This window comes from Schistocerca piceifrons, chromosome 8 (assembly GCF_021461385.2).
Source record: "Schistocerca piceifrons isolate TAMUIC-IGC-003096 chromosome 8, iqSchPice1.1, whole genome shotgun sequence".
Taxonomy (NCBI): Eukaryota; Metazoa; Arthropoda; class Insecta; order Orthoptera; family Acrididae; genus Schistocerca; species Schistocerca piceifrons.
In genome coordinates this window covers 324,330,521-324,358,076 of record NC_060145.1, presented here as the reverse complement: position 1 = coordinate 324,358,076, position 27,556 = coordinate 324,330,521, and the positions used below count along the sequence as shown (strand labels likewise).

The window sequence follows — 27,556 nt, the reverse complement described above, 5'->3', positions numbered from 1 at the left end:
TCAAAAAGTCCTTGACCGATTTACATTGGATTTACTCCAATAAGCATTCAGATACACATATTTTAATACCTCAGGAATGTAATCATATATATAAAACACATAAATGGAAAACTTTGTCAGCAACAGTCTTGAAAGATCCTTAACCAATTTACTGCAAGTTTTTGCACAATGCTCTAATAAAAATTTAAATTGATGTAGGTCATATAAAACACGTTATGGGCCCCTTAGGGACTTGGCTGACAAGAAGGGAAAGAAAACTAGTGTACACTCTGTATACCGGGTGGAGTCATTCCAAATGTGGTAAGGGCCCACCAGCATCCCATGAAGACCACAGCGTGTAGCCAACTGCAGGTAGTTACTCACGTCGGTACCAATGATATGTGTCACTTTGGATCAGAAGAGATTCTCTGTGGTTTCGAGCGACTAACCCAAGTGGTATGGACTGCCAGTCTTGCTTACAAGATGTTGGTAAAGTACTAGAGCCCCAAGCGATAATAGAAAGCACTGATGCTCAAATCATCATAGGCACTGAAATCTGGCTAAGGCCGGATACAAGCTCAGCGGAAATTTTTGCGAAGAACCTAACGGTGTTCCGAAAGGATAAGCTAAACACGGTTGGCGGTGGCGTGATTGTTGCTGTCAGAAGTAGTTTAACTTGTCGTGAAATTGAAGTAGATACTTCCTGTGAGTTAGTATGGGCAGAGGTCATTGTGTCCTTTTACCGACCTCCCAATTCAGATGATACAGTTGCTGAAAGATTCAAAGAAACTTCAGTTTGGTTTCAAACACGTACCCGACTCATACGATAATAATTAGTAGTGACTTTAATTGTCCCTCGATATGCTGGCGAAAATGCATGATGAATACCGGAAGTACGCATAAAATATCATCCGAAATTGTGCTAAACGCATTCTCTGAAAATTATTTCGAGTAGTTAGTTCGTGAGCCCATGCGAATAGTAAACGATTGTGAAAACACACTTGACCTCATAGCAACAAATATTCCTGAGTTAATAACGAACTCAAAACCGATTCAGGGAATAGTGAACATAGGGTTATCGTAGCGAGAATGAATACTGTAACCCCCAAATCCTCGAAAAATAAGTGAAAAATATATCTATTCAGAAAAGCAGATAAAAATTCCTTTGATGTCTTCCTGGGAGACAATCTCCACCATTCCGAATTAATATTATAAGTTTAGACCAGATGTGGCTTTGATTCAAAGAAACAGTATCGACAGCAACTGAGAGATTTATACCAAATAAATTAACAAACGACGGAGTTGATCCTCCTTGGTACACAGAACGGGTCAGAACACCGTTCCTGAAACAACGAAGCAAACATGCCAAATTTAAACAGACGCAAAGTCCCCAAGATTGGCGATCTTTTACAGAAGCTCGAAATTTAGCGCGGACTTCAGTGCGAGATCCTTATAACAGTTTTCACAACGAAACTTTGTCTCGAAACCTGGCAGGAAATAAAAAGAGATTCTGGTCGTATGTGAAGTATGTTTGCGGCAAGAAGCAATCAATGCTTTCTCTGCGCGGTAGCAATGGACATACTATCGAAGACAGTGCTGCCAAAGAAGAGTTACTAAACACAGCCTTCCGAAATGCCTTCACAAAAGAAGCCGAAGTAAATATTCCATAATATTCCCAAAGACTGGAAAGTTGCACAGGTCACACTAATATTCAAGAAAGGTAGAAGGAGTAATACACTAAATTACAGGCCCATATCGTTAACGTCGGTATGCAGCAGGATTTTGGAACATATATAGTGTTCGAACATTATGAATTACCTCGAGAAAACTGTCTATTGACACACAGTCAAGATGCGTTTAGAAAACATCGTTCCAATGAAAAACATCTAGCTCTTTATTCACATGAAGTGTTGAGTGCTACTGACAAGGGATTTCAGATCGATTCCGTCTTTCTCGATTTCCGGAAGGCTTTTAACACTGTACCACACAAGTGGCTTGTAGTGAAATTGCGTGCTTATCGAATATCGACTCAGTTATGTGACTGGATTTGTGATTTCATATCAGAAAGGTCACAATTCGTAGTAATTGACGGAAAGTCATCGAGTAAAACAGAAATGATTTCTGGCGTTCACCAAGGTAGCGTTATAGGCCCTTTGCTATTCCTTATCTAAGTAAACGATTTGGGAGGCAATCTGAGCATCCGTCTTAGATTGTTTGCAGATGACGCTGTCGTTTATCATCTAATAAAGTCATAAGAAGGTCAAAAGAAATTGAAAAACTATTTAGAAAAGATATGTGAATGGTGCGAAAGTTGGCAATTGAACCTAAATAACGAAAAGTGTGAGGTCATCCACATGAGTGCTAAAAGGAATTCATCAAACTTCAGTTACACCTCAAATCAGGCTCATCTAAAAGCGGTAAATTCAACTAAATACCTAGGTATTACAATTACGAACAACTTCAATTGGAAGGAACACAGAAAATGTTGTGGGAAAGGCTAACCAAACGCTGCGCTTCATTGGCAGGACACTTAGAAAATGCAACAGATCTACTAAGGTGACTGCCAACACTTCTCTTGTCCATCCTCTTTTAGAATACTGCTGCACTGTGTGGGATCCGTACCAGATAGAACTGACGGAGTACATCGAAAAAGTTCAAAGAAGGGGAGGACGTTTTGTATTATTGCGAAATATGGGAGAGAGAGTCACAGAAATGATACAGGATTTGGGATGGACATCATTAAAAGAAAGGCGTTTTTCGTTGTGACGGAATCTTCTCTCGTAATTCCAATCACCAATTTTCTCCTCCGAATGAGAAAATATTTTTTTGATACCGACCTACATAGGACTAAACGATCACCATGATAAAATAAGGGAAATCAGAGCCCGTACTGAAAGATACAGGTGTTCATTCTCTCCGCGCACTATACGAGATTGGAATAATAGAGAATTGTGAAGGTGGTTCGATTAACCGTCTGCCAGGCACTTAAATGTGATTTGCAGGTTATCCACGTAGATGTTGAAGATATACGTCCTATATATACTCTAATAAAATTGCCAGTGGCATAGACAAAGACAGTGGCATTAAAACAGTTAACTTAAATCCTTAAAACTTCTTGACCCATTTACTTCAGATTCTTACATGCTTAATAAACATTTGGATTGATATATATATATATATATATATATATACATACATGTGTGTGTTTGTGTTAGGCAGTTTCCGAATTGTTGAGTGCCAAATCTGTATATACACATATTCATGGAATGAATGTGGAAAACGAGCGGGGTGGTAGAGCCTGTCATAACAGGCGTATTTCACATAGCAATCCATGTCTGCATCCCTCAGCACGCAGGACTAGGCGTCATTGAACAGTGTCACACACTGTAAAGAATGTAGGCACACAACATGCCATCCGAATTGCGCTGGTAGGTCTGCAGGGCAACGATTCCAATGTATTTATTACATCCAGGTGACAGAAACATCGGAATGAGGTTTTATGAGCTTTATTTGAAAACGCTATAGCCAACATAGCTGCAGATATTCCATGTGGGACAACACTACGGGTTTTCCGCCTCTTACTGGGATGTGAACACATTGCTATTGGCTGTGCAAATGCCTGTTTGATAGGGGTTGCATAGAAGGCAGTACCTGTGCACACTGCGGAGTCTGGTTTGCTCTGTGTCAGTTTATCATCAAATAGGGACACTCTTGTGTTTGCTATAGTGTGGAGCAGACTAGAAATGGAGTGGTGTTCTTGGGAGGAAATGGAATACCTGCACTGTGCTTCTGGGGCAGCAGATGGAAATGCTCACACTGCCCAATGTTTACACATTAGGCAGTTTCCAAAACAGTGTAGAGGTATCCGACGCCAAATGTGGCGTAGTGACTCCAAATGTAGTGGAGGTGCCGTATTAAAACTCGGACGAGCTTTTCAAACGATTTATTCGTTTCTACTACAGAGATTCGTTCACCTCGGTCCGTGTCACAGGCACCGCATTGTTGAGTCCACTGCCCTAGCGACCTGTGCAACGTAACGCTATGTCGTGCCGGCCTTGTTCGCCATCTGTAGAGTTCCGATTACGTCAGGGTGGCTGCGCCAGCAACCGACTCAGCGGCCACCGTCCCCGTTGACTCCGCGCTGCTCCACCGGGAGTGATAGGCCGGCCTCACTGTGTCTTCATCCTCGGCTGGCGTAGCTGGGAACGTGGCGGCAAAGACCGCCCCGCTATCCGGTGTCCAAATTTGCGGCCCTCGTCTTGTAAGTCTCCGGCGTGTGTCGGGAGACGAGGCGACTGCCCGCGGTAGGGACCCGAAGCGTGGCCTGCCCTGGCTGGCTGCGGACCCCTTGTCGGCCTCAGAGGGTCGAACTAACGACCTGCCGTGGACTGGGACGCTGTCGCCCCATCTGTTGCTGCCGTGTGTCGCCAGTAGTGTGACACGCGCCGCCGTCCAGAAGAGCTGCCACACTTGAATCCCCGTGTTGGCCTCAGAGGGTCGAACCAACGACCTGCCGTGGACTGGGACGCTGTCGCCCCATCTGTTGCTGCCGTGTGTCGCCAGTAGTGTGAGACGCCCTGCCGTCCAGGAGAGCTGTCACACTTGAATGAACCTCGTTAGAAGTTGACATTTATTTATAATCGGCTGAGCGTCTGTGTTTCGCTAACGCATCGCTCCGAGTCACGTACGCCCCACACCCCGGTTGCGCCATTGGGCCCCTTCTGCCTATAGCTTGCGCCATGCAAACCACTTGCGTTTACTCTTTTCAGCGGTTCGATGGCCCCTGTGGTCTCCATTCCACTTCGCAACCGCTGGTCAGCGTAACTTACTGCAATCCAGCTCTCACCTGGCTGTAACTTGTGCTCAGAATATCACACAAAACTAGCTTTCCCTATCTTAAACGGTGGTGCCGCTACAACGGTAAAAAATAATATATTGGTACAGTTATGCAGATGACGTAATTTGCTCAGTAGATGAACCACAGCATCACATAGAAGCACTTTATGACAACATAAAGTCCACCCACCCACAAATACAGTTCGTCACTAAAACACAAACAGATGATAACTTAATTTCTTAGATCTAACCATACACAAAAGAAACAATGAACACGACTCCACAATCTACAAAAAACCCACAATCACCAGCACCATTATTCATAACCAAACCAATCACCCCATAACTCACAAATAAGTGAGTTATGGCCAGTTTCAGATATTTACTACACAGAGTGAACAAGATACCCATGAACAAACATGATTACACTCAAGAACTGAACGCAATAAAACAAATTGTACAGAAGAATGGATATGATGCAAAGAGAGTAGATAAAATAAACTAAAAAATACAAAAACAAACAACACATAACAATGAAACACACACACGAACAAACATAACACAACACACAACAAATCAGCAGACAGTTAGCAACAAATGGCACATAATGACTTACAACAACGAATTCACACACAGGGTGGGTAATATACTAAACAAATAAGGACTCGACATAGCATACAGAACCAACAACACAACACAAAGTAGGCTTGGAAGAAATACCGTCAACACTGGCATATACAGCCAGTCTGGTATACTATATACCAACTTACTTGCAACTGTTGTCAGTCTGTATATGTGGGTCAAACATGCAGGAATTTCAGAACAAGGTATACAGAACATCTCAGAGCACTGAAAAGCAATACCTCGAACTCAACATTCACAGACCACTTGATAGCACACAATCACAACCCAACAAATATTGAAACTCCTTAAAACAAGTAGCAGCTTATACCAAAAATTAACAGACAAAATCAATAGCCGAAGGAAAGAAAGTACTAAATGAATACACATCACTGTGCAATAAAATCCTCTTTACCACAATTGAAGAACTATACAAATAACACCCACACTAAAACTACTCAAGGAAAGGAAAAGAAAAAGAACACCATTCCTCTGTCTCTCTCTCTCTCTCTCTCTCTCTCTCTCTCTCTCTCTCTCTCTCGCACGCACACACACACAAACCAAACATCACAAACGCCAAATACTCTTCAAACTCGCGCGCCTCACCCAGCCCAACACGCTACACAACAAATGAAGACTACACAGCCACAACAACACGTAATGGCGGTGAATACTCAGCCTATGTTATTAAAAATCGGAGAAAGTGCAATGTCAAGCGATCAGAGGTCACAGAATCAGCCTATTCACCTCACGAACAGCATATGGGAAAGCACTACAACATCGAAACCGTTAAGTTACACACAAAAAACGTGATATAAACTCAGATCCGTTTGTAAATGCATAATGAACAGAAAAATAAAAATTAAGTTGTAGATTGTGTAGCACACTAGCTACCAACACAAATGTCGAATAGTATCATGTAAGGTATGTAAACTAATGCGTACATCCACGCTTTTGCCAATTAAGCTATAAATATAACTTTAGACACACTGTTATAAACAACACACAGTGCATCAGGTCGTTAATACATGTGTCAACTGTGAACTATGAACAAATTATGTATAATATTTTACAACAATTTTTCATTCATAAATGTAAGCGATTAAGTACCAAAAGCTTCGCTAAATGTTAATATGCAATAACGATTTCACAGTAAGAAAATAAAAAATAACCCACTGAAGATCGCACGAAAAGTGCTGAAACATGTCTGGGTAAAACTAAACTGAAAATGTGTCTTGCATAAGTCGGAATTCCTCCTCCTGTTTTCATAACAAGCACAGACATAAGAAGAAGAACTGCAACACCACAAGATGAATCTTTTCCCTGAGTTCGCTAACTTCAGTGAAAATTCGCTTGACAAGCTTTTTACAGTTTACATCTCGCACGTTTTCTGACTCGTCTCTTCTCTGCTCTGTCTCATTAATCTTTTTCTCCACCTCGAAAATTTCCTTATGAAATTCCTTGGTCATCTTTTCCCTCTTTCTTTCTGCTTTCTTTCATCTTTTACTTATTTTCTCTCTTTTTCTTTCCCTCTCTCTAAGAAAAGGTAAAACTAGATTCTGGGTTTCATATACTAGGATGCTACGCTGGATTCTAGTGCACTATTATGGATGTATGAATGTTCGACTTTTTTCTTTTGCAGTCGATTCTGGATTATTACAATGGCTTCAACAGATTAGATTTTGTATGATTTGCATCCGTTAACAGCCTTACTTCTCGTCAGCATTCAGAACTAAATGACACTACAACTACATAAACGACACTAATTAATGCACTATCAAATTCTATAATCTACCATTATTTTCTCGAGACAGTAATCAAAGAAACTTTTCGCTTCCAGGAATAACACATACTCAAATATAAATCATACACAAGTTAACGATGTTGTTCGAACAGTGTTGATTTACGACAGTCATTATGAATCTTGAGTCACCATGAAAGATAACTTGCTAAATAAAAGATATAGAAAACATAAAGATTGCACTTAGGCGCAACCAACTAAAATCTACTGTGGGCTAAAAGAAAAAATTCAGCCAACTGATGAGGGAGAGAAAAAGAAACTAAATTGTATCCATGTGATCCATAGGGTAGGAATCCCGACAGGGTCGCCAATGTGGAAACTGGCAAATATTGGTGGCAGAATCGCAATGTTACGCAAATCACACCCAGATGGACTTACATTGAATCTACATAAGACATGTAACACAATCTTACGAGGATTCTGATATAAATCCTACCATATAATTTATTCATTAAGTTATTCGATCGAAGTTCCCATCCAAAAATGATGGGAAAATACACTGGTAAGTGTGACTGTTTAACAGACGAATTCCGTCCTAGAAATTTACAGTTTCATTTATTTTCTTTAAACCATACCCAAAATTGGTCAAGAATCTGTAAAAGGAACTATCACGTATGTTAACGTAAACCAAGCATGTAAGTAGTCCTCATTTCATAGAGTTGTGGCAAGAACCTAGTACGAAGGACACTGCAAGGAATCTAGAGTCCTTCTCTACTAGGAGAACGGAGGAGAAGAAGGAGCAAAGTGAACATGTGAAATGTATCGTAAAGTGAACATGCGACATGTATAATATCGATAAATAAGTGGGTAATGAGAAGCAGTAGCACAATATCACCTAAGGAGGCAAAGCGGTTCTGCAAATGCCCTGCTGAGAAATCTCAATCCGAATTTTAGAGCAGCTAAAAAATTAACTGAAACCCTACAGGCCAGAGCTGCGGTTAACACCGGCAATACAGCGAAAATCAGCATCATTAAGACAGCTGCTATTTGTGTGCGGCTCTGATGCATGGATATGGGCTCCACCTTGGAGACAGATCGAAGCGTGAGAGCGAAACAGCTAAGTGTCAAGGTAGCTGTACAAATGAAACTGTGAATCAAATTCCTCTGCCTTAATCGTAGCAAAGTACACAGCTGAGTCCTGTGGTCGCCAGGAACCAACAACCGCAAATTGACTTGTGCCTTGTGTGCAGAGAACAACTGCTCTGCCCTGCGAGAACTTGGCCAGTCGTCGCCGATGAAGAAAACTTTCGCCAATTATGGCCTTACAGCAAATTCGTATAGAATCCCACTGCATACTTCGACAACGTAGACGCCAGTACTGTTGATCCCTGCTAATTCTCGATGGTAACAGCAAACGTGTGCTGTCTTAACAGTCGAGAAGCCTATCATAGCCACCACCAGGACTTCGGGAAGCTTTCTGGCGACAGGCGACAACAGAATATTGTAATTGGATTGCTGCTTGTGGCGCCGTTTTGTTGGCTGTCTTGTGGAGCTCGGCGACCATTTGTCCGAAACATCTCAAAAAATGGTACAGCCGTGGTGCAAGGCTGGCGCGTTATTGCCCAAAACATGAAGCTTTTATGAGAAAATTGCCCCCAGTCATTGTAAAAATAGCGTCTGCCCAACGCTTTGTCCCCTGAGACCCGACATCGAAAGAGAAACCCGCCAGCGATGGGTCAGGACTCCGCCCTCAGTTCTCAGTGACCAGAGTTCCCCCTGCCTTGCACTTGTGAAATATTGCTGGGTTTACTACTGTTTCATAAAAGCTTCTGTATGTCTGTTGCTTAGTTTGTCGTCTATAGAGCGTTGTATAGTGTACCTCTAACGTTACTTAAAATCTTGAATGTGCATTCTTACAAATGTGTTGACTCTATTTCACTGAATATTTTTCACTGCTTGAGGGAAATTGCCAGCTCAAATTGCGTGACGATGGCGGCATGTCTGATCGCCGAAATATTTTGACCGTTGGACACTATGGACCGACAGTACACCCGTGGACTTCTCGAGCATGATTAATTATTTTACGCATAATCCAAAAATCAGGAACAGCTGCTGGAACAGAATTCTTGGAAGGTGGGGTCGCAAGAAGAATGAGTATGGTTCCCTTCTTCTAGATACCGCAGAATAGGTCTTCTTTTCGCTATAAATAGCAGTATAGTACAAGCGCTCGTTGAAGTCAGTTTATGAAGGAGTACAAAGGACGTGAAACGTTCTGGCAGATTAAAACTGTGTATTGAACTGGGACTCGAATTGGGCACCTTGATTTTCATTGGCAATGCTGTTACCGTTCAAGCTGCCCAGGGACGATTCACGATACGCCCAGCATTTGCTCACTGGGTGAACTAACCTGCCATGATGTTCCATAACCGGAACTCCACTGTCGAGTGATGGATGTGATCTGCATACTATGGAAATGTTCGTCAACTGAAGACAGAACTCCGCAACACTGCTGCACAGACATTTGAAATCTGTTACCTGTAGCCGAGTCAAAAACAAGTTCCTCCTCCAGATGCGAAACATTTCAGCTGTATGCTTCGAAAAGCGCGTGATAAAATTGATACCTCTAGTTAACAATGTATCGTTTACGCTACTGGCAGGGGTTCGGTTCACTGGTGTATGGCGATCGTTTATGTTGCTACATTTCCCATCGTCCATCGAACTATACGAAAATCCATGGCAGATTTATGCTTTCAGGGAGATAAATCACCTCACAATCGCTTGAAAATTCTGCCAAAGTAGCTCCAAGATCGTTCCAGGAACGCGACCGTCACAGGTAATAAGACCACTGCCACAAAGCTACTGCTTGCTTACTCTGAAACAGGCAAAATTTGTATAAATGTACTACATATGTGGCCTTCTTATGACCCGCCACGTTAGCCGAGAGCACTAATGCGCTGTTTCCTGGACTCCGGTGGACGTGGTGGCACCGGGTCAAATCTGCCTGGCGTATTAACTATGAAAGGGTTCAAATGGCTCTGTGCACTATGGGACTTAACATCTATGGTCATCAATCACCTAGAACTTAAAACTACTTAAACCTAACTAACCTAAGGACATCACACAACACCCAGTCATCACGAGGCAGAGAAAATCTCTGACCCCACCGGGCGCGGGAAGCGAAAACGCTACCGCACGACCACGAGCTGCGGGCTATTAACAATGAGGACCTGGATTTGGTTTTTAGGCGGTTTTCCACATCCCATTAGGCGAATACCGGGCTGGTCCCCATGTCCCACCTCAGTTATACGACTCGCAGACATTTGAAAACGTTCACACTATTTCTTGGCTTGCACTAGATGCAGACAGCTGGGGCACACTACTTCCGTCCCAGGAAGGGCATCCCGCCGCCCTCTGACACTAATATTGCCAAATCCGTAGTAACATGGCAGACACCGCGTTGAAGTGGGACAAAGGCCAAGAAAATGATAATGATGTCGTCTTCTTATGTTTTCGAGCATGAAGGTTGGTGCAGTTTCTGTAATGATTTTTACAGTTCTATTAAAAATTTTGTAGAGACATTCATTGGTCCTTAAAGAAAGGGTAAGTGCTAGCGCTTACGAAAAATTTCTCAGTTACCACAGTAACTGGAAGGTTCAGGCCTAATTTCCACGCTCCTCTGGGGTAACTTGGACAGTTTCTTCGGAAAGAATGGACCAAAATACCATGCACTATTGACATGGATTTCGATTGTAGGGATAACAACGGGTCATTTTTGTTGTGAAACGGAATTGTACTGCAAGTAAGGTGCAAATGGTTCAAATGGCTCTGAGCACTATGGGACTTAACATCTGAGGTCATCAGAACTTAGAACTACTTAAACCTAACTAACCTAAAGACATCACACACATGCATACCCGAGGCAGGATTCGAACCTAAGACCGTAGCGGTAGCGCAGTTCCAGACTGAAGCGCCTAGAACCGTTCGGCCACACCGGACGGCGCTGCAAGTAAGGCTACGTGTTTATACATTTTGCCGGCAGTGTCGCAAATAACGGTGAAGGAATAAATGTCACCACATAGACCGGCAGTATCTAAAGTACTCAAACGAGGTTTTAGATTCTTGCAAATAGGATTTTTGCTGGGCAACCTACACGGAGTATACTGGGCTCCTAGTGTTTCACTTGTGCTGTTTACAGATCTTCAGTGAGGCTCGCAAGGCCTGCCCGGACTACCTCCGTAAGGTGGTGCCCATAGCGGGCGACTGCACTCAGCCGGGACTGGGGATCAGCCCAGATGACGCTGCCGAGCTCGCCAGCAAGGTGTCCGTGTTCTTCCACGTGGCCGCCACTGTGCGGTTCGACGCGGACCTCCGCACCGCCACCGTCACCAACGTGTCCTCCACCTGCGAGGCCGTTGCTCTCATGAAGCGCATGAGCAACCTCAAGGTGAGTGCTGGCAAACATTATTCACACACTCAGCGCCCCAAACCTAGACTATCAGTCATTCTTCTCGGATGGCTCTGAGCACTAAGGGACTTAACATCTGTGGTCATCAGTCCCCTAGAACTTAGAACTACTTAAACCTAACTAACCTAAGGACATCACACACATCCATGCCCGAGGCAGGATTCGAACCTGCGACCGGAGCGGTCACGCGGTTCCAGACTGAAGCGCCTAGACCGCACAGCCACACCGGCCGGCTCTTCTCGGATGCAGTTCGTTAAAAAGTTTATTTGAAAAGTACACATTTAGCAAACTATTAACAGGCAATCGACAGGTGGACATTGTATTGACTGAAATCTGCTTGAAGGAGTAGGAAATGTGGTTCACCTCACAATGTCTCATTATTCCATGCAAAAAAATTTGCACGGTTTGGCCATGCTACACTATGCTCATTATCCCGTGGAGGCCAGGTCTACACAGAATTAAAAATGTTCATGGTTCATGGACTGGGAAACAGCAACCTACTTACCTAGACTGCTTGTATTTTTTTAAATAGATGCGCCAAATAGATTCAAAATCATTATCAAAATAGCTTACATCTACCCTGGAGCAAATGTTGTTGCGGATCATAATTTGCTGGAGACAGATGTACGATCTAAGCGAAGGCATGTTCAATGATAACATTTGGTAAAAAAATTAGTTGCGGTTAAGTTTTTCCCTGAAGGATGTAAGCCGTAGTCTCAGACCACTGAAGAACAACAAGAGAGTTAAGCAGAAAGTGCCAGCGTACCAGAAGAGTTGAAGGCTATTAAAAATAGAAAGCCGCCCGCTGTGGCCGAGTGATCCTAGGCGCTTCAGTCCGGAACCGCGCTGCTGCTACGGTCGCAGGTTCGAATCCTGCCTCGGGCATGGATGTGTGTGACGTCCTTAGGTTAGTTAGGTTTAAGTAGCTCTAAGTATAGGGGACTGATGACCTCAGATGTTAAGTCCCATAATGCTCAGAGCCATTTTTTTGAAAAACAGAAATCTCAAAGCTTTGGAGAATTGAAGAAGGAAAAAATTAGGTACTAACTGATTAGATGGTGTACGTTACATAAAATGGATTAACCTAAAAAATGAAAGAAAAAACTCTAATTACAGTTAAACCATGAACTAATAAGAATAAATATTTATGCTAGCGAGAAATGGATGAAACGCCTGTATAAGGAAAGTGGACAACTGGAAAAGGAAGATAAATTAGAAAAAATGTGCAGAAAGTTAATGTACCTAACAAACATCGCTCCACAAAATGTGAGGAAAAACTGGGAGTCTACTCAATGAAAAGGGAAATATAACAATGTTCCTAGAACAGAACAAAAAGTATTTTGCTGAATATTTGTATGAACTATAAAGAGGCCATACATGAGTGAGACCGAACTATGAAATGTTATGTCATAAAATGTACCATGACTCAAATATATTGCGATATGATGTGGACAAAGCCATTACCAATCTCATAATGAGGAGGCAAATTGCTGAGGTCCTGAAGACTTTGGGAAGTGAAGGGATATCCAGACTGACCAGCTTTGTTAGTGTGATGAGGTCGTTTGCCCTGAAGTTTTAAACTAATCCACTAGCTTCACGAAGTACATACAAAGCCAAAGAATGCAATCCTTACAGCACAATTAATTTCATACACCGCTTTACGAGGGTAGTGCGTAAGCTCGTACTTTGATTATAAAGAAAATTGAGGTAAACGTGGGGATGAGTCAATTTCGATTCGGAAAACGAAATCGAAAACGTTTTTGGATGGTAGAGAACGATTGGACCAAGAATGATAGATGCTAACAGAAATACGTACACATGTTATGTCGATTGGGAGAAGACGTTCCGCAGTATTCACTGGAGGGTCATCTTGAAGCCCTTGAAACATACTGTTGTAGTCTTAAAGGACAGAAGACTGGTTGTGAAACTCTGCAATAAACAAATAAACGTTGGAAGGATTGCCAATGATCAAATGGACGAAAGAGGCGCGATATTTGGCAGAGAAAGGATAAAAATATTGTGTACGGAGGATCAAGCAGTGTTGGATGATGCAGACACACTAAAAATTGTGGTAGAGCGCATCGTAATGGCTGGGAGAGAATATGCAATGAGTATACATATTGGAATGACGTCAGAGATGAGAAACAGCACACATCAAGATTCCGTCAAACTATCATTGCAACAAGTAAAATTATTTAATTTATTTTTATTTATGTTGAGACTGAAAATCCATGAAGTTAAGATCACACATGAAATGTTCTTTTCTTAGATTGATTACTAGCTTCGGCTAACAATCTAACCATCTTCAGGACGCTTCCAATCAAGAAGCTTTCGGCCCCCAGCGCAAAAAAAAAAAAAAAAAAAAAAAAAAATCATAGAAATAATTCAAAAGCCAAGATCGCTTAAATAATGTTTACTGGATAACGGGTATCATCACATTAAAGGTGCCATCATCGGATCTGAATGTAGATTAACATTTATGAACCATTTGGATATAACGATACATGAAGCAGACCAGTTGATATAAAATCATTGTCACAAAATTAAGAAACAACTGTTCTCCTGGTCATTCTTTTACATAAGATATGTAAAACCGAAGTCACAAGATAAAACTATTTGGTACATGACCGCTGAGTCTAGCAGCTTTTGAGTTATTTCTGCAACAGAGTGATCGCCCCACTGCGCACATGTGTTCACTGAAAAAAAAATTCAATAGTTGCGTATCTCGTTGTTAACAACAGTCAACAAAAGTGATAAAATTACTTAGTTAGTTAGAAAGCTTGTTACAAAAAAGGAAAGTTGAGTGTAGGAAGTAGGAAGTAGAATATACGTGCAACAGAGTTTTCGGAATGGTGAACGGTTTGTTGACATGAAAACGAATTCTCGCAGAACTAAGACAGAGATCTGCCAAGTGTTTTCTGAGGAGTGTAGTATTACAAAGTAGCGAAATACCAAAAGTCGGAATGGAAGATAATTAATAGTTCTGAAATGTGGTATCCGAGAATACTGCTTGAGCATTCAGAAGGAGAGAAGGCAATGAAATGAAACTTTACAGGTTGAGAGGGTATGCGATATTATTTCATTAATTACTAAATATAGTCAAGAAGTCGGAAGTGTGAGTCCCCTTGCAAGTATGATGTTCCACCCCTATTTGGCATCAATACATGCGCTGATACTGTCGGAGAGGGTGTCGAAAAGATGATTTATAGTCTTCTGAGGCAAGCTAGTCGACAACTTCGTATGATCCACACTGTCACTGAGATAGAGTCGAAGTCAGAGCTGGTCCCACATACGTTCTAACGGGAACAGATCTGGGGATCGTAGTCGCATCGCAGATAGATCATTGAGAGACGTGCTATATATGAACGAACATTGTTCTGTTCAATAATGGCACTGTTGCATAAAAGGTAACGCATGAGGACGCAGGATGTACGGGACACGCCGTTGTGCCGTAAGAACTGCCTCAGTCAGTACCAACCGCGACCTGAAGTTGTAGCTGATGTCTCCCCGCATCACGACAACAAGAGGTGCACCGGTATGCCTCTCCAAAACATTGGAAGAACGGGATTTCTCACCAGGTCGCCGCAATACTCGCTGACGATGGTGATGTGGGTTAGTGCGAAACCACGATTCGTCGCTAAGCACAATGCGACAACGTTCATCAGCATTCAATGCATCCTAGTCACTTTGTGTTGTTAATGGCCGACTATGTATGGTGATTCCCTAGTTTGGGCGTTGCAATTTGGAAACCAATGGTGCAAGATTACACAGAATGTTGGCAGGGAGTCCATTACTCGTTCTTGCGTGATAGACTCAGATATGAATGGTTGAAGATGTGCTTGGTGTAGCATACGGCGATCCTCTCTAATGGTAGTCAGATGTGGTGGACTAGAACCTTTGGCACGAGCATACCTGCTGTCCGCACGTTCCCATGCAGTCCAGAATGGGTCGCTGTCACATCTGAATGCCCCTCAACTCTGGATATTGCACGGTTAGAGCAGCCGACCAAATCGAGACCCACAATGAGGCCTCTATCAAATTCTGTCAGATATTGAACGCGCAGTCTCACAAAAGTACGTGGCACCTCCGTGTCCTTCAAAGTGGTCACTCAACATCTGACGCTGTTCACGCCCCTAATACATCCTACCAGGGTTGATAACAACCCGAACAACACTAGTACGCTCTGGTGAACGTTTTACCTGTCCCAGGGAATTCCAGCTCTAATCATTTACATACCCACCGATGGTGTATATGCGTACGGAGCTGTACAGGGTATTTTAGAGGTGATGGTCAATAATGCACACATTGAAAGTACACGCCAAAAGTAGCTAAAAAGCGCCGATAAACATGGGTCCACAAATCAACAGTTATCGTGTTACAACACCGTCTTGTTGTGGTTCATCAGCGTCTAGGAACTGATGGCATCCCTAAACATTAAAGCATGTGTTCGAAATGTGGTCCATGCGACTGAGTGCAACATTGGCCTTTTCTGCGAAGTGAGTGGCGAATCCACTCAGGCAGTCCTGTGGAATTCTATAAACTCTGGAAAGTGCTTCAATCCGCAAGCGTAATTTCTCAAGAGAGTTGACCTCGGTAACGTAGACCAGTCTTTTGACATGACCCCACACATCGGAATCCATGGGATTTAGATCCGGAGAACTTGGAGGCCATGACACTGGTCTTCCTCTACCTGTCCAATGTTGACCATACGTCCAAGTCAGAAGCCAGTGCACTCGAAAATGTGCTGGAGCACCGTCATGCATGAACCATATGTTCAGGCGTTGGTTCAGTACATCATCATGTACATCTGGAATTACAGGCCACAGAACCCGAATGTACTACTGTCCGGTTAGTCTCTGTGCTCGGAAGTGTGGTCCAATAGTGCAGTCCTTCTCAGACGTTCAACGAATGACGCTGCTGATGCCGTCGTACGTGTGTTGCATTAGGATAGACATCGGCCCTAATGTGACAGTTATGGTAGTTAAAAGTACTGTCACAGCTAAATCCAGCCTCATCCACAAACAGAACACTGCTTACAAACAGGAGATTCAGTGTACACTGCTGTTGCACCCACTGGCATAAATTCTCTCTAGGAGGGAAGTCTGCATTCTTGAGGGCTTGCACACACTGATATAACTCATGACACGCTATTGGGTAGCAGTCCTCCTCGTTGAAGTACTCAGTACTCGGACGTTCGTGTACAACGCGTAACACCCTTTTCTCAGCATCGGCTTCATGAATCTGCGTCGATCTTTTCGAACGTGAAGTGCGGAACTCCCGGTTTCCCTAAGGCGCTGATGTAACCCGCTAAATGTACGCCTGTCGGGCTGCGTGTAGAGAGGAAAAGCTTCTTCATACAATCGAGCAGCCTCAAGGGCACTGACATTCGCATTGCCATATATGAAGTGCATGTCAGCGCACTCTTCATTGGCGTAACCTCTGTCCATGGTGCCTTCACGTTCGTAACTAATTGTGATGCCGGAACGGCGCAGTGTACGGTGATAGTTGCGAGTACGTAAACAAATATAGTCGATCCCAAACTTCGAGATACCAACATGAATATCGCGGTATCCAGGGGAGTTTACCTCGACAACGGTTGATTTGCAATCCCATCTTAATAAGAGCTTTTTAGCTACTTTTGGCCTGTACTTTCCATGTGTGAATTATTGACCGTCACTTCTGAAGCAGACTGCATTGACATCCGAACATGTCCTCGGGTACTTCACTTTTTTTCAGGAGGTGTACTTACAGTACAATGGACAGCCGAAATGACGAATGGGGAAAAGAACAGAAGAAATAAGGAAGAGTGAATGAAGGAAAGATTGCAGATAAGAGAGGGAGAGGAAGACGAAGAAGACCTGGAATGGTATATGTCAGTAATAAGTGATGGACTCTTTCGAATGTTATGGGAGAAACACAAGGCAGGGTAAAATGGAGCGTCAAGTCGAAACCTTCCAGAAGACAGGCATACCAAAGAAGAGGAATCAAATACATACTGTTCTGCAACAAGAGATGAAAGGACAGACTGAATCAGAAAGCAGATCAGTATGGTTAAAAAAGAAGAAGAAGAATTTAGACTATTGTTTCAATAAACTAAAAAGCTCTAAAACGATTTTTTAAGTAATTTATAATAAATAATTATACTGTGTACTGGTACTTGAATTACGTAACCATTATGGTACCTCACCTGAACCTCTCGATATCAGTAATATTCTACTGTATTTCTGTTAACTACTTAACATGTTTCTGAGACAACATTCAGATTTGATTTCACTTTTGATACATCGATATGTTTATATTGCAATGATATTATTCTCATGTGTATTCTTTCTTTTGTCACTATGATCTTTAGCGTACTTGTAACTCTGATTTTTGGGCGCGTAAGCGATAGTTAGTTAGTTGTTAAGTTGTTAGAGAGTCGGACGTTGAGAAAGTCAAGTCTTGGACGTCATGTTGAAAAGACGCATAACGTAGTTAGCTTATAAGATGTGAACTTTAACAGTGACTGTGATGAGGATGTTTTCAAGTATGTTTTGTATTGTGAAGTGATGTTTTGTGTTTACGTGATATTGCAATAAAAGCAATTAACAGGAAGTGTAACTTAAATTCGGAGTGCTGATTTTTTTTTGTTTTTTTACATCACTATTGCGCTAACTTTGAAAGGTGTAATCTCCAAGAGTTGTTTGTGAAGCGCATCTACAAAACTTTTGAATATAGCAGAATAAAACCTAGGCCTTTTTGCATCCGAGCTTGGAATCATAACCACCTAGATTTTCAACGATTGAGCCATGATTTTACGATGAGACCAGCGTGGGAAACACAATAAGATGAGTGCCTAGTTTTTTCATTATTACATGAAATGACTATTAATTGTGCTCTAATGACACCTGCCACATAATATGACTGTTGTTGCCCGAAAATACAGTATTTTAGCAGCGTGAGCAATACCACAATCGTTATTAAAATTTTTACCTTTGTTGTGGTAGGGTTGTTAGAACTGTCAGTCCGAAAGGTATGAATACTTCACTTCTAAAGTGGCCAAAATAATTACAGGACGTATATAAAGCCACTTCGGTTGCACAAAATTGTCTTAATTGATCATGGTTTCGATTGCTGTACGGCAATCTTCATCAGAATAAAAAGTTACGTGGAATACATGTAATCACATCATGGTTTGAAATGTCTGCTCAGACGTTTTAAACCATGGTGTGATTTCAGGCATTCCATGTAACTTTTTATTCTGATGAAGATTGCGCCACTGCAATCGAAACCGTGGTCAAATGACAAAAAGTTTGTGCATCCGAAGTGGCTGGATCTACGTCCTGTAATTAAATAGCGTACGGTGGCAGGGTCACAGCCAATCAGATGTTCAAAATTCCTGACCAAAATAAATTTATTTAAAATAAGCAGTGTAAGAAGCGTTGTTTATGACTGAAACGATAAAAAAGTCGATAACTAAGTGCATTGTTTTTTATCCTTATTTGCTGTTCAACATGTCAGCGTCAATAATATGGTTTTTATTATGTGAAATCAATGCAGAGTATCAATTGATGGTATATTCGAGGGTTATCAGCCGTATCTTTACGTCATATTGTCGCAACGTTTCAAGAGTCTCCTGTTCGTCATCTTCAAGGGACGTGTCGGTTTATCCATTTCATTCATTTATATATAGCTGCTGGGCCCAAGACTGCTCCACTGAGAGCCCTACGGGCAGTCCCCAGCCTCCGGAAGAAACATCGCGGAGGGTGGGGTAGAGACGTCCTGGCAGGGTGGACGGCGGTGTGGTCGTGAGTCATGGTGCTACTTGTCTATTCCGCTCGCTGCCTTCACCGCTCTCGCATCAGAGCTTTCCCCAAGTAATTTTACTAACACCGCATCCCATGCTAAGCTCGACTGACAAGATCGTCAGCTGTACTTCCAAACCCCCTGGTTAACCGGGGGTGTTTACGCGACCTCTCCCAGGACTGGGAGGTGCGGCAGCCACGGATCACACCGCTCGTTGGATTAAGAGGAGTACAAAAAGTCGTGTAGTTATAATATGTAGGTCTTTAGTTTTTTCAAGAAAAGTTGTTGTTGGAGTTTTCGCTTTAATTTGACGTAAGTTTCGTTAACTTTGTTAGTATTTTTAATTTATTTTGAAATAATTTATTCTACAAGTAATTTTTGTAGGTGCCATAGCACTTGCCCTATTACAAGTTACCTTATGAACTGTTTGCTCTTGAAGGAGATGACTTACGTTGTTCTAGAGTAAACATCCTGCTGCATTGGTTCATCTACGGTCGCAGGTTCGAATCCTGCCGCGAGCATGGATGAGTGTGATGTCCTTAGCTTACTTAGGTTTAAGTAGTTCTAAGTTCTTGGGGACTGATGACCTCAGAAGTTAAGTCCCATAGTGCTCAGAGCCATTTGAACCATTTTTTTCATATACGTTTACCGGGTGATCAAAAAGTCAGTATAAATTTGAAAACTTAATAAACCACCGAATAATGTAGATAGAGAGGTACAAATTGACACACATGCTTGGAATGACATGGGGTTTTATTAGAACCAAAATTCAGGATGGTGCTCCACCCCATATTGCTAGACGTGCGAAAGAACTCCGGACATGCTTTACAGTGCTGTTCACAACATTATTCCTCGACTACAGTTATTGTTGAGGAATGATGGAGGACATATTGAGCATTTCCTGTAAAGAACATCATCTTTGCTTTGTCTTACTTTGTTATGCTAACTATTGCTATTCTGATCTGTCGGACTTTTTTGTATTTTTATGGTTCTAATAAAACCCCTTGTCATTGCAAGCATGTGTGCCAATTTGTACCTCTCTATCTACATTTTTCCGTGATTTATTCAGTTTTCAAATTTATACTAACTTTTTGATCACCCGGTACATACATACTCCGCAAGTCACCGTACGGTGTGTGGCGAAGGGTACCCTGTACCACTACTAGCCTGTTCCTTGCCTGTTGCACTCGCAATCAGAGCGAAGGAAAAACGGATATCTATAAGCCTTCGTGTGAGTCGTAATTTCTCTTATATTCTCATCGTGGTCCTTACGCGAAATGTACATTGGTGGCAGCAGAATCGTAATGCAATCAGTTTCAGATGACGATTATCTAAATTTTCTCAATAGTGTTACCCGAAAGGAATTTCGTCTTCCCTCCAGGGATTCAAAAATGGCTCTGAGCACTACGGGACTTAACATCTGAGGTCATCAGTCGCCTAGAACTTAGAACTACTTAAACCTAACTAACCTAAGGACATCACACACATCCATGCCCGAGGCAGGATTCGAACCTGCGACCGTAGCGGTCGCGCGGTTCCAGACTGAAGCGCCTAGGACCGCTCGGGCACCAGCGGCCGGCTTCCAGGGATTCCAATCTGGTTTCCCGAAGCATCTCAGTAACAATTACGCGTTGTTCGAAAGTGTCGGTAACAAAGCCTCTGAATTGCTTCGATGTCCTCCTTCGATCCGACCTGCAATAATCAAGAAAAAGTCGCACCAGCGACCTACATGTGGTCTCCTTTACAGGTGAAACACTCTTTCCTAAAATCTCCCAATAAACCGAAGTCGACCATTCGCCTTCCCTACCACAGTTCTCACATTCTCTTTCCACCTCATATCGCTATGCAGTGTTACGTCCAGATATTTAAACGACTTGACTGTGGCAAGCAGAACGTTAGTAAAACTGTATCGGAACGGTACATGTTTGATCTTCCTACTCACCCGCATTAACTTACATTTTTCCACATTTAGGGCTAGCTGCCATTCATCACACCAACTGGAAATTTGGCTTAAGTAGTCTTGTATCTCCCTAAAGTCACTCAACTTCGACACCTTACCGTACACCACGGCATCATCAGCTAACAACCGTAGGTTGCTGCCCACACGGTTCGCCAAATAAGTTGTGTGTATAGAGAACAACAGCGATCCTACCACACTTCCCTGGGGCATTCCTGGCGATATCCTTTTCTCTGATAAACACCCACCGTCGAGGACACCACACCGGTTTATATTGTTTAAGAAGTCTCCGAACCACTCACATATCTGTAAACTTACTCCATATGCTCGCACCTTCGATAACAGCCTCCAATGGGACACCGTGACAAATGCTTTTCGGAAATCCAGAAACATAGAATCTGTCTGTTGCATGTCACTCATAGTTCTCAGTATATCATGTGAGTAAAGGGCAAGCTGAGTTTCGCATCAGTGACACTTTCCAAAAAATTGCTGTTTTACGAACATACGCTTCACAATCTCAAGAAATTTCGTTATGTTCGAACTGAGAATATAATCAAGGATTCTGCAGCAAATAGAAGTTAGGGATATTTGCCTGTAATTCTGCGGATCCGTTCTTTTATCTTCTTATATACTGGAGTCGCCTGCGCTTTTTGCCAGTCGCTTGAGATTTTGTGCTGGGCTAGAAATTCACGATAAATGCACGCCAGGTAGTGGGCGAATGCCGTAGAGCACTCTTTGTAAAACAGAACTGGGATTCCATCCGGACCTGGTGATTTATTTGCTTTCCAATTATTCAGTAATTTCTCTACGCTAATGATCCTTATTACTATGTCGTCTGTACTGGAGTCTGTCCGACGACCAAATGACGGTACGTGTGATCGATTTCTTGAAAGTGAAATTTAAAACTTCGGCTTTCGTTTTGCAATCTTCAACCGCTGCAGCAGACTGATCAACATGGGAGTCAATGGAAGCCTTACACCCATCCAGCGATTTTAAGCAAGATCGAAGTTTTCTCGCGTTCTCTGCCAGATCTTTCCTCAGCATCCGCCGAATTTCGTTATTAGATCATGGTGAGTCTTTGCCATCCTTTATCCACTTAGTAGGCACGTAACTCTAGAGACCATGATTTACAATATGCTTAAACTTTGCCCATAATTCCTCTACATCCACCTTACTGGAATTAAGTGATGCCAACTCACTGTTGTAGAGAGTTTCAGGGAGAGCATAAGGGAGCAATTGACAGGAATGGGGGAAAGAAATACAGTAGAAGAAGAATGGGTAGCTCTGAGGGATGAAGTAGTGAAGGCAGCAGACGATCAAGTAGGTAAAAAGACGAGGGCTAATAGAAATCCTTGGGTAACAGAAGAAATAGTGAATTTAATTGATGAAAGGAGAAAATATAAAAATGCAGTAAATGAAGCAGGCAAAAAGGAATACAAACGTCTCAAAAATGAGATCGACAGGAAGTGTAAAATGGCTAAGCAGGGATGGCTAGAGGACAAATGTAAGGATGTAGAGGCTTGTCTCACTAGGGGTAAGATAGATACTGCCTACAGGAAAATTAAAGAGACCTTTGGAGAGAAGAGAACCACTTGTATGAATATCAAGAGCTCTGACGGCAACCCAGTTCTAAGCAAAGAAGGGAAGTCAGAAAGGTGGAAGGAGTATATAGAGGGTTTATACAAGGGCGATGTACTTGAGGACAATATTATGGAAATGGAAGAGGATGTAGATGAAGACGAAATGGGAGATAAGATACTGCGTGAAGAGTTTGACAGAGCACTGAAAGACCTGAGTCGAAACAAGGCCCCGGGAGTAGACAACATTCCATTAGAACTACTGATGGCCTCGGGAGAGCCAGTCATGACAAAACTCTACCATCTGGTGAGCACGATGTATGAGACAGGCGAAATACCCTCAGACTTCAAGAAGAATATAATAATTCCAATCCCAAAGAAAGCAGGTGTTGACAGATGTGAAAATTACCGAGCTATCAGTTTAATAAGTAACAGCTGCAAAATACTAACGCGAATTCTTTACAGACGAATGGAAAAACTGGTAGAAGCCGACCTCGGGGAAGATCAGTTTGGATTCCGTAGAAATGTTGGAACACGTGAGGCAATACTGACCTTGCGACTTATGTTAGAAGAAAGATTAAGAAAAGGCAAACCTACGTTTCTAGCATTTGTATATTTAGAGAAAGCTTTTGACAATGTTAACTGGAATACTCTCTTTCAAATTCTGAAGGTGGCAGGGGTAAAATACAGGGAGCGAAAGGCTATTTACAATTTGTACAGAAACCAGGTGGCAGTTATAAGAGTCGAGGGGCATGAAAGGGAAGCAGTGGTTGGGAAAGGAGTGAGACAAGGTTGTAGCCTCTCCCCAATGTTATTCAATCTGTATATTGAGCAAGCAGTAAAGGAAACAAAAGAAAAATTCGGAGTAGGTATTAAAATTCATGGACAAGAAGTAAAAACTTTGAGGTTTGCCGATGACATTGTAATTCTGTCAGAGACAGCAAAGGACTTGGAAGAGCAGTTGAACGGAATGGACAGTGTCTTGAAAGGAGGATATAAGATGAACATCAACAAAAGCAAAACGAGGATGATGGAATGTAGTCAAATTAAGTCGGGTGATGCTGAGGGAATTAGATTAGGAAATGAGACACTTAAAGTAGTAAAGAGAGGATATAAAATGTAGACTGGCAATGGCGAGGAAAGCGTTTCTCAAGAAGAGAAATTTGTTAACATCGAGTATAGATTTAAGTGTCAGGAAGTCGTTTCTGAAAGTATTTGTATGGAGTGTAGCCATGTATGGAAGTGAAACATGGACGATAACTAGTTTGGACAAGAAGAGAATAGAAGCTTTCGAAATGTGGTGCTACAGAAGAATGCTGAAGATAAGGTGGGTAGATCACATAACTAATGAGGAGGTATTGAATAGGATTGGGGAGAAGAGAAGTTTGTGGCACAACTTGACTAGAAGAAGGGATCGGTTGGTAGGACATGTTTTGAGGCATCAAGGGATCACAAATTTAGCGTTGGAGGGCACCGTGGAGGGTAAAAATCGTAGAGGGAGACCAAGAGATGAATACACTAAGCAGATTCAGAAGGATGTAGGTTGCAGTAGGTACTGGGAGATGAAGAATCTTGTACAGGATAGAGTAGCATGGAGAGCTGCATCAAACCAGTCTCAGGACTGAAGACCACAACAACAACAAACTCACTGTTTAGGTGAGAAGCTAATAACTACTTATCTGCTCTGTCTAGCAGAAAGGGAGAGGGAGAGGAAGACGAAGAAGACTAAAACTTAGAATTATACTGTATTTTCATGTGAAATATCTTCCTGTTCGTGGTATAACGCATGGTATCATCCACGTTTTGTAAGGCGCGTTACATCTTTGATACCTGGAAGGTGCTTGTTGATGAAATATTGTGAAAACATTGCCATGGATGTACAAAAGTGGGTACCACTACTGATAAGAAACAATTGCGTGGACACAACTGTCAGGAATAAATCTGTGTGATCCAATGGACGAATGTAAATCACCTCAGCTGTGAAGATCTTTCAGCACTCTCAAGAACAGTGTGAGGTTCGCTGTGCTAAATTCGTTGTTGATGGTGATTCCAATTCAAATAGATCAGTAATTGATAGCAGGCCCTATGATGACCTAACACCGATAAAGTTAAAAAGTTTCTGTCATGTGCATCTACATCTACATCTACATCTACATTGATACTCCGCAAGCCACCCAACGGTGTGTGGCGGAGGGCACTGTACGTGCCACTGTCATTACCTCCCTTTCCTGTTCCAGTCGCGTATGGTTCGCGGGAAGAACGACTGTCTGAAAGCCTCCGTGCGCGCTCTAATCTCTCTAATTTTACATTCGTGATCACCTCGGGAAGTATAAGTAGGGGGAAGCAATATATTCGATACCTCATCCAGAAACGCACCCTCTCGAAACCTGGCGAGCAAGCTACACCGCGATGCAGAGCGCCTCTCTTGCAGAGTCTGCCACTTGAGTTTATTAAACATCTCCGTAACGCTATCACGGTTACCAAATAACCCAGTGACGAAACGCGCCGCTCTTCTTTGGATCTTCTCTATCTCCTCCGTCAACCCGACCTGGTACGGATCCCACACTGATGAGCAATACTCAAGTATAGGTCGAACGAGTGTTTTGTAAGCCACCTCCTTTGTTGATGGACTACATTTTCTAAGCACTCTCCCAATGAATCTCAACCTGGTACCCGCCTTACCAACAATTAGTTTTATATGATCATTCCACTTCAAATCGTTCCGTACGCATACTCCCAGATATTTTACAGAAGTAACTGCTACCAGTGTTTGTTCCGCTATCACATAATCATACAATAAAGGATCCTTCTTTCTATGTATTCGCAATACATTACATTTGTCTATGTTAAGGGTCAGTTGCCACTCCCTGCACCAAGTGCCTATCCGCTGCAGATCTTCCTGTATTTCGCTACAATTTTCTAATGCAGCAACTTCTCTGTATACTACAGCATCATCCGCGAAAAGCCGCATGGAACTTCCGACACTATCTACTAAGTCATTTATATATATTGTGAAAAGCAATGGTCCCATAACACTCCCCTGTGGCACGCCAGAGGTTACTTTAACGTCTGTAGACGTCTCTCCATTGATAACAACATGCTGTGTTCTGTTTGCTAAAAACTCTTCAATCCAGCCACACAGCTGGTCTGATATTCCGTAGGCTCTTACTTTGTTTATCAGGCGACAGTGCGGAACTGTATCGAACGCCTTCCGGAAGTCAAGAAAAATAGCATCTACCTGGGAGCCTGTATCTAATATTTTCTGGGTCTCATGAACAAATAAGGCGAGTTGGGTCTCACACGATCGCTGTTTCCGGAATCCATGTTGATTCCTACATAGTAGATTCTGGGTTTCCAGAAATGACATGATACGCGAGCAAAAAACATGTTCTAAAATTCTACAAGAGATCGACGTAAGAGATATAGGTCTATAGTTTTGCGCATCTGCTCGACGACCCTTCTTGAAGACTGGGACTATCTGTGCTCTTTTCCAATCATTTGGAACCCTCCGTTCCTCTAGAGACTTGCGGTACACGGCTGTTAGAAGGGGGGCTAGTTCTTTCGCGTACTCTGTGTAGAATCGAATTGGTATCCCGCCAGGTCCAGTGGACTTTCCTCTATTGAGTGATTCCAGTTGCTTTTCTATTCCTTGGACACTTATTTCGATGTCAGCCATTTTTTCGTTTGTGCGAGGATTTAGAGAAGGAACTGCAGTGCGGTCTTCCTCTGTGAAACAGCTTTGGAAAAAGGTGTTTAGTATTTCAGCTTTACGCGAGTCATCCTCTGTTTCAATGCCATCATCATCCCGTAGTGTCTGGATATGCTGTTTCGAGCCACTTGCTGATTTAACGTAAGACCAGAACTTCCTAGGATTTTCTGTCAAGTCGGTACATAGAATTTTACTTTCGAATTCAATGAACGCTTCACGCATAGCCCTCCTTACACTAACTTTGACATCGTTTAGCTTCTGTTTGTCTGAGAGGTTTTGGCTGCGTTTAAACTTGGAGTGGAGCTCTCTTTGCTTTCGCAGTAGTTTCCTAACTTTGTTGTTGTACCACGGTGGGTTTTTCCCGTCCCTCACAGTTTTACTCGGCACGTACCTGTCTAAAACGCATTTTACGATTGCCTTGAACTTTTTCCATAAACACTCAACATTGTCAGTGTCGGAACAGAAATTTTCGTTTTGATCTGTTAGGTAGTCTGAAATCTGCCTTCTATTACTCTTGCTAAACAGATAAACCTTCCTCCCTTTTTTTATATTCCTATTAACTTCCATATTCAGGGATGCTGCAACGGCCTTATGATCACTGATTCCCTGCTCTGTACATACAGATTCGAAAAGTTCGGGTCTGTTTGTTATCAGTAGGTCCAATATGTTATCTCCACGAGTCGGTTCTCTGTTTAATTGCTCGAGGTAATTTTCGGATAGTGCACTCAGTATAATGTCACTCGATGCTCTGTCCCTACCACCCGTCCTAAACATCTGAGTGTCCCAGTCTATATCTGGTAAATTGAAATCTCCACCTAAGACTATAACATGCTGAGAAAATTTATGTGAAATGTATTCCAAATTTTCTCTCAGTTGTTCTGCCACT

The 27,556-nt window shown here is 42.4% G+C and overlaps 1 protein-coding gene across 2 annotated transcripts in view; it reads left to right on the top strand.

The window, feature by feature from the left end:
* Window positions 1–27,556, top strand: part of LOC124711793 (fatty acyl-CoA reductase 1-like) — a 229,908-nt gene that overhangs the window by 60,024 nt on the left and 142,328 nt on the right. For both annotated transcript variants that reach the window (XM_047242013.1, XM_047242014.1), the window contains exon 3: window positions 11,373–11,621. In XM_047242013.1, the coding sequence (XP_047097969.1) occupies window positions 11,373–11,621 (249 nt within the window). The remainder of the gene's footprint in view (window positions 1–11,372; window positions 11,622–27,556) is intronic.